Source organism: Petaurus breviceps, unplaced genomic scaffold, assembly GCF_028583685.1.
Source record: "Petaurus breviceps papuanus isolate PSGF00001 unplaced genomic scaffold, PetGlider_PUasm1.0 688, whole genome shotgun sequence".
Classification (NCBI taxonomy): domain Eukaryota; kingdom Metazoa; phylum Chordata; class Mammalia; order Diprotodontia; family Petauridae; genus Petaurus; species Petaurus breviceps.
Window position 1 is genome coordinate 24,183,804 of NW_027186457.1, and position 8,662 is coordinate 24,192,465.

The window sequence follows — 8,662 nt, forward strand, 5'->3', positions numbered from 1 at the left end:
CACGAGACCCATTTTACAAATGGAGAAGTTAATTGGTCACACAACACCACCAGGAAGTGTCTAGGATGAATTCAAACAGGTAGATTTGGTCTGTTGTCCAGAGTCAATTCTGTTTATCCAGAAAACACCAGAGTTTGGGTATAAAGCATTTGAGAATAAAGAGAATACTGGTAAGTAGCTGGGAAAGCTGATTGCAGTCATTATTGATCTTTGTTCTTTCCTGGTGCTGTCTTAGCAAATTAGGAAGAGTGGCTTTGTTCTCCTTATTTATCGGCTGCTTTCTCCCCACCCTTTGTTTTTCTCTTTCTTTCTCTCCCCCTTTCAGGAGCATGGCCTGTTCTTATTGATGACTTTGTGGAATTTGCACGCCCTCAAATTGCTGGGACAAGAAGTACAACAGTGTAGCACTGAAGGAACCCTCCAGAGTGTACATAGTCTGTACAATAAACACAACGGAAAATTGCACAGTCAATTTCTGCTGGCTGGACTGAACTGAAGACCAATCCTCACACTAAGGGCGGAGGGTTGAGACAAAACATTAATGATACATCTTGGACCATAGCATATTTCCTTCTTCTAATGGTGGTTTGGGCTTGTCTTCTAGTCTGGGCCGCTCTTGCCAGTTATAATTCCAACGTGGTGGATTTCATCTTATCTCTGTGGACCATCCTAGTTTATTCTCCCTTAAGTCTTAGGAGCTTCATGGTGATTATTTTGAGGTTTCCATTGTTGCATAAAGCACAATGCTGTCTTCATCAGAAAACTGTTTGGCATAAGAATTAAACAGATCAACATCACAAACACTTTATAAAAACTCCTTAAATATATGCTTTGGGCTAGTTGCAAAGACTATGCTGATAGCACTTCCTAAGAGAATGAGATGTGTAAGTGTACTCAATCTGAGATGGTGTTTTGTTTTGTTTTGTTTTGTTTTGTTTTCCTGGCAAATCACATGTATCATCCACGTTAGTTGATTATCTGATGAAAACAAACGTAGAAACAACCAATGTAAAAAGGTTATTAGAATAACTAGGTGCCTACCTGTAAAAGGTTTGTTGTACTTCAACCCCTTAATTTTCAAACAGTTGAAGGTACCACAGAGCTATTCTGCACTTAATACCATGTTTATGCATAGTTGGTCTGCAAGAGAGCTGTGTTGAGAAAAGCAGTCCGCGTAATGTAGGCCTTTATTACTCTCTACATTATGCATTATATAATTGGATTTCATTGCAATTTTGGAAATGCTTATCTGCCTGTCTAATAAGTTAAAATATTGAATTTGTGTTTTGGATGTTTTAGATTGCTACACAATACAATATCCTAAATTTAGGCACGAGTTTGTCATCAAGCTTATAGATCAGCAAAGAGATTCCCCTTATTTATACAGGAAGGTGGTGAGTCTAGTATGAATCTAATTTTGGGGAGTGGTTGTGATGAGCCCTTAAGTTCAGTCTTTACAACACAGGTACTGCTGCTTCAGAAAAAGTCCATTTTGATCACTTCTCATTTTATTGAACTTTGCTTTAATGACAAATCACCACGGTTGCCAAATATTGATTTCAGAAGCGCTTTCAAGCAAGCACAGATTAGATGCAAATTACCACACTAGCTCCTTTCATTTCCTTAAATTATTTCATTTGTTCCACCATTAGTTTTATTTGCCACAACTAAATTAGGACTGTTTTCACATCAAAGCAGAATTTTAGCTTGTTTGTTTTCACAAGACCCTTGACTGCTTTCATGCTGAAAGTGATCATTTCACTTTCATTCCCTGACTTATGATGAAGAAGTTACTACTGTCTTCTTAAAATAAACACTTCCATAAAGCAAGTTAAACCTGTCAGACTTTAGATGTTCAGCACCCATTGTCTTTACTAGGGATAAGTGTCTCTGCAGGGTGTACCTGAATACTTGCTTGGCAAGGTCAGAGTGAGAGCACTTTGGAACAGCAGCACATTTTTATGCAGATGCTGAAATGATTTTAGGAAAAAATGAAATATTAAACTACTTGTTTTTAACTTAATGCTTGGAAATTGACTAAAAGGCTTTTCCCATAAGCAATAGTACTGCTTTTAAAAAATGTTCAGTCATACTTTTATTTCAAGAATACAGTCCTACCAACCAAATGAAAAAGTTAACATTGCTATTCAAGCTATTGGAATTGGCCATTCAGAAAAACACAAAAACAAAACTGTTTTTGCTGCTTTCAGTATTTCCTTTTTTCCTTTTTTTTTGTGTGTAACTTGAATTATGAGAACTTTTAAAAGGTCTATGAGGCGTGCTGTTTTGCTAATTGTCTTAAAGGTTTTTGAATTTTGGTACCGTTCCATATCAATGGATTAATTCAAGTGTGCTGTGTTTGGAAATAAGATCTCCTTAGCTTTGACTCCAATATCAATTCTGTCTTTACTCAAAATCTGATATTGGTCAGCGGCCTTGTGCCTTGGTATCTTAAAGATTATTCCTTTTTGAATGCAAGATCTTTTCAACAAAATAGTGTTTGTCATCAGTTTGGTACTAAACATTTATAATTACTGTGTAATTATAAACAAAAATACATAAAGCTTTGAATAATTATGTAGCATAAAAGTTAAGGCTGTTCACTTTGTGATGGCATCTCAGAATTTAACAAAACTATTACTAAGGTTAAAAAAAAAAGATTGATTTAACGTGGTGTGGTTATGCTATGGAGAAATGCTTGGTTACAGGGAATATTTTGTACTGAAAAGTGCTCACCCATGTGGCCATGTGTTAACTCTGTGTGTGCGTGTGTGAATGTGTGTGCGTTAAAACTTGGATTGCTTTCATTCATAAGTGCTTCAGTCCTCAGTCTGATAATAAACTCCCCATGATGAGTCTTGGTTTTTAAACTGTTCCACAGGTTCAGTTTTCTTTTTTGCCAAATGTCAAAAAAAAGGTACACACTTTAAATTGTAATGCTGTTTAGTACTAAAATGTATAAAATTAGAAGTGCCCACATATAAAAAAAAAAAGCAAAAAGCAAAAAACTTAAGATCAAGATTATCTTTAGTGAATATCATCATCTTCATATCTCTGTAAGTTCACTTGTGATTTCTTACAATCCCTGTCATATTACCAACAGAGGCAATAAAGCTTCAGTGGAATTGCCATGATGAAATCTCACATTAATTATTTTGGTGTATTATTTAAAAAAAAATTAAAACTAAAATTTTCTGGATGACTTTAAAATATGGAATGACTCCTCCTGGAAAATGCTCTTATGGCAAGTTTGGGGGAGAAAAGCTATACTCAGTCTTGTTTACTACATTTAAAGTGTTTACAACTATAATCTGGGCTGCTCTCATTTTTATTAAACTATGCTGGAGTTGTGTAACGTGGTGTCCTAATTATCTGCCATTGATTTAAATGAAATATTTTTTTAGAAAAGGGAAAATGATTGGTTATTCAATAAAATAACATATAATTGCTTTAAAATTATTTTATAATGAACTTCTTATTGGGGAATTCTGTTTAAATGAGGTGTGCTTTTTAAAAATTAATAAATAAATGAGTCACTTATTTGGCTATCCAATTCAATCCAACAGTCATTTGTTGAGAGCCTAGTATGTGCAAAGCACTATGCATAAGTACTGCAGACATAAGATAAAAATGAACAGTGTCTGCCCTCAAGGAGCTTTTGTTCTACTTAAGTTCATGATAAGAAAATTACTTAAATTTCATAACCTAATTTGCACTTTATTTAGGCTTTTAAACATGCTATTTTTAGACAATTTTTTAAAACTGTTGTATCCCTAAGACAGAAGGGTAAATCTCCCAAAAGAATTAAAGAATTTTTATTAAAAACACCAAGTAGCAATTGATTTATGACCCAACCCAGAAAGTATTTGTGAAACAAGTCCTCAAATTAATATAAATTTAAGTGGTAACTTTTGTCTGGTTATTATAAAATATTCAGCAACTCATCAATTTTTGTGATTGTTACATATTTTATGGTTTATAATGAATATATATATATATGTTCTTAAGTGAAATGTATCTAATATGCAACTATATTGTGTAAAATAATAGACCCTGTAAGAAAGCTTTTTATTAGCTCAGGAGAAAATGCCCGGGTTATGAAATTTCCTCCTAGCAGGGAATTGTGAGAGACTGAGGTTCAAATTCTGATTCATCACTATTTTAATTGTAAACTTGAGGTGGGGGAGGGAGGTTCTGAATTTCTTCTTGTCTTTCATATCTATGGAAGAGGGAATAATTCCTTTCTTTTATGATGGGAATGTTGTGACATTCCTGTAACAACACATGACTTATGCACAAGTTCTGATTTATGTAGGTGACAGATACATATTTTAGTGACTTATTTAGTTTTCACTTAAAACAGTACAAACCATTTTGGTTAAATGTATTAACATTATCATCTACCTACATACATGTATTTACATTATACACACATGCATCTTTGTATATGTATGTATATATGTATAATTTTAGTTGAATGCAAATTGTGGTTTTTATTTGTACCTGATTATGGAGGAAAGATACTCCTATTTAAAACAAAAGATTCTTTAGCACAAAACAGTTGTTTACACTATATCTTCCTTATTTTTTACTTGGGCTGATAGTAAATGTTATTTCCTGTTGGATCATTTATATTTTTCAAATTTTCTTTAGACCATATAAGATGTCCTTGGACATCTTGATAATTGAGTATTTTCCTTTTCACTCAGAAATTTTTTTAAGTGTGATGCACTGTAAAGCTAGATTTTGATTTGTGTAATCATTATGTTCTTGAAAAGCTAGCTATAAACCAGATCTTTGCTTTTTGAGTCATATATCATTGTGTTAGGGAAGTAAGTCCCTTCATCCCATCTGGGCTTTTGTTTCCTCAATTGTAAACATGAAGAGGTTGAACCAGAAGATCATGAAGGTCCCTTCCTGTGCTAAATTGTGATCCCAGGAACCTATAAACATCGTATCTAAAGACATCATTTGGCAAGTCCTTTTATGTGCATTACCATCCTGCAATGTGTCTTGTTCTCAGTGTGATTTTGTTTTATTTTTTAAATACTGGGTTTTCATTAAAGGGAGGCACACTTAAACTTCCCTTTCCTGAAAACTGTTTCTTGGCCAGAGTGTTGCCTGCTTTATTTCTTTTGTTGCCCTGGAGATCATAATGCATCTCTTGGTTTGAAGGGAACTCTTTCTGCTGCTTTGTACACCATTGGTCTTTAACATGGCTCCAGTAGGATGGTGCAGCAGGCCAGACACAAAAGGCCTCGTTACAATGTGAAGATTCTACTTGCTCTCAGAGAAAGATCTTGAATAAGGCGAGACATCACTTAAAAGAACTAGAAATTTGAAAATAAGACAAAAGTAAGTTGGCTAGGAGCTATGATGGTAGAAGAAACTCTTGCCCCCAGAGTGGGTAAGGATCTCATTTCTTTTTAAATCACAGATGATATAAGTGAAATTGAACCTGTTATCAGTGTAATTGGGGAGCTGTGTGTTTTCTTATTTCAGGTAATGAAATAGTCTTGCTGAGTAAAGGAGTGCTGTAAGGGAAGAGGTTCAGAAAAGGTACCTTAATAAATTTAATACGTAATACTAAAAAGAGGCAGGATGTACACCAGACAACAGTTTCCCCTCCTGAGTCTACATGATACATGTTAGACTCTGTGAGAGAGAGTAACAGTGTCTTAATTACCTTTATGTTTCCCCTTAGGATTCCAGAGGTCAGAAAAGCCAGGCTGAGTGAAAGAAGTGATAGCTGACTGAGGTCATGGAAGGTAGGTGTTTTTATTGTCCATGTCTGTTGACTGTGATGGGTTAACTCCCCGAAAGACCCTTGGACTGTGGGTGACATGCAGAGGTCAGCCCCTGACCAGGCAGAGTAAGTGTGGAGGGGGTGACTCAGGAGGTACCTTTCTTGTGCCAGGCACTGTAGATACAACGGAAAAAACCAAGATAGCACCTGACCTCAAGGAGCATGCATTTTACCAAAGGGATAAGTATAAGGGTATATAGAAAATAAATGCAGTGATTCAGAGGGAGGTATTACAAAGGGGGAACCAGGACAGACCTCTTGAAGGAAGTAGAGGTCTGAGAGTTGGAGGTGGGAGAAGGGGGATGGTTTGGACAGAGGCATTGCTATCCAAGGAGCAGTGAGTAGGCCAGTTTGGCTAGAGGATAGAGTAAGGGGGTGGGGGAGTAGAATAAGGTCACCAGCCCTGAAAGATATGTTGTAGTCAAAGTATGAAAGTCAAACTCTGAAGATGCCAATCTGAGGAGATTGTTGGAGAAAAGGCTCTTGGGTTTATCAGTTACGAGGTTGTTGTGACCTTGGAGTGAGCAATTTTAATTGAGTGGGGACAGAAGCCAGATTGTAGGGGATTGAGGAATAAATGGGGAGGTGAAGAAATGGAGTCAAAGAATATAGACAGTGATTCTAGGAATTTGCCTATGAATGGAGGAGACATATAAAATGGTAACTGGAGGGGAGGGTCAAGGATGGGAGAGGTCTATGTGGATCACAGGGAAAGACCAAGAAAGAATGATCTTGGGGACAGTCTGCAGGAGATGGGGGGAAGGGGATCAAGGGTGCTAAGTAGAGGGCTTGTCATTGTCAGTACTTGGAGATGGAAGGCTTCTTCCACCCGGAACTTACATTAGCTTTCATTCCCCTCTGCACATGACGATCTTGTCTGCCATCTGTAGAAGAGGCATTGACTCCCTCTCTGTCATCACCTTCCCCTCTTCCTCTTCTTAATCCCTGTCTTAGAAAACAGTGTTTTATGTCTCTTGCATTCGCACTCAGGGCCCAGACAGGTGGGTGTGGTGCTGCTCAGAGAGAAGGGCTGCTTCACATGACCTCCGAGACTCCTGCTTGGCCTTTCTTGTGCCTGCTGCCTGTCCGTGCTTGTATCCTCATAGCTTTGCTTCCGACTTTGTGGCCTTCAGCACTGCAGCCACCCCACCCCCCCACCCCCGAGCATTCTTCTACCATGCCAGGAGGAGTTCTTCAGGGGCCCCTGACTCTTACTATGGTGTCCCCGTAAGGATACATTCCCCCTGGAGCTTCTAGGTGGTGCCAGAGGGGAGAATGCTGTGCCTGCAGTCAGGAAGGTCTGAGTTCAAATCTTGCCTCAGACTCTTCCTACACATGTAATTCTGGGCAGATCATTTCACCTCTGCCTTTCTTCAGTTGTGAAATGAGGATGATGATGGTTGTGGAAGATCAGAGGAGGTCATGTTTGTACAGCACTAGGTATGATGCCTGCACACAGCAGGTGCTATATCACCCCCACCCATATTACAGTGTAAGAAGGGGGAGAGCAAAGACGGCCTTTTTCTTGTATTTTGTGTCTACTATGCTTAACACAGTGTTTAGCACATAGCGAGCCTCTAATGAATGCTTGCTGCTTGCTTGCTTAGCTTTGATGGCCACCCTGGCCTTTTCTAGAGTTGTGATGGAGAGTCACATAGAACAAAGAAGCTGTGTGTAATACCTAGGATGAAGGTTGTGCTTCACCTGTCATTTTTTTTTAAATTAATTCTTTAATTTATCAATTTGTTTGTTAACTTTTAATTTACAGGATTCAATTCCACAATTCCTTGAATTTCACATTTTGTCTCCCTCCCTCCCCTCCCCCCCATGGCGTCTTATAATCAAGTATAGGATCTGTAGATACTTTCACATTATACAATGGACAGGTTATAAGGATGGATTGTACCAGCTGGGATGAAAAATGGTATAGAGGACATAAAATCAAATAATTCACCTGTCATCATCAACTTTCCCAGGCCCTGTCGAGGACTGGGATCCAGGGGGACAGGATATAATGAAGCTAGACCCTCTTTGTTTCCATCTGTGAGTGGCTGAATAATACAACACTCGCCTCCCCCCAATCCCTGCAGTTCTGCTCTCATTCCAGTCTAGGCTAATCCTGGTACTCACTCAGTCACCTCCTTGTGACCCCAGCACTACACTGAAGCTTCTCTCACAGATGCTATCAGTGGACTCTCCGTTTTATTCTGATGACCTTTCTCAGTTCTTATCCTGTCACCCACCCCACAGTTTTTTATACTTTTGAATTTACCTCTCTGTCTGATACTTTCTCATTTCTTGGGGACACTACTTTCTCCCGCTTCTACCTGCATTTTTTTTTATTTCACAGTTTACTTTTTTTAAAAAAACTATGACATCATTTTCAAAACTGCACTGCTTTTCTGTGCTTTCTAATAAGTTTCCTCTGCTGTGCACTAGAGAAAGGCTGCCATTAGACACAAGTGTGTGTGTGTGTGTGTGTGTAAACAATGCTGTACATAGTTCTGTGTGTCAGTTCTTTCTCTGGATGTGAATAGCATCTTCATAGGTTCCTTGCAGTTAATTGGAGTATTTATAATTCTCAAAATAATAATCTTAGAACAATATTACTGTTACCGTGCATAGCATTCTCTTGGTTTTGCTCATTTCACTCTTCATTGTTTCATGCAAGTCTTTCCATGTTTTTCTGAAATCAGCCAGCTCATTAGTTCTTACAGCACAGTAGTATTCCATCACAGTCACATATCATAATTTGCTTAGCCATTCCCCAAATGATAGGCACTCTCTCAATTTCCAGTTCTTCGCCACTACAAAGAGAGCTGCTATAAATATTTTAGAACATACAGGTTCTTTTCA

General features: G+C 37.9%; 1 protein-coding gene across 1 annotated transcript in view; it reads left to right on the top strand.

Annotated features, from left to right (window-relative positions):
* DCUN1D1 (defective in cullin neddylation 1 domain containing 1) overlaps positions 1 to 3,548 on the top strand; it is a 41,011-nt gene extending 37,463 nt beyond the window's left edge. The window contains exon 7 of the mRNA XM_069104794.1: positions 326 to 3,548. Within this exon, the coding sequence (XP_068960895.1) occupies positions 326 to 405 (80 nt within the window). The 3' untranslated portion in view covers positions 406 to 3,548. The remainder of the gene's footprint in view (positions 1 to 325) is intronic.
* Positions 3,549 to 8,662: the final 5,114 nt, after the last annotated feature.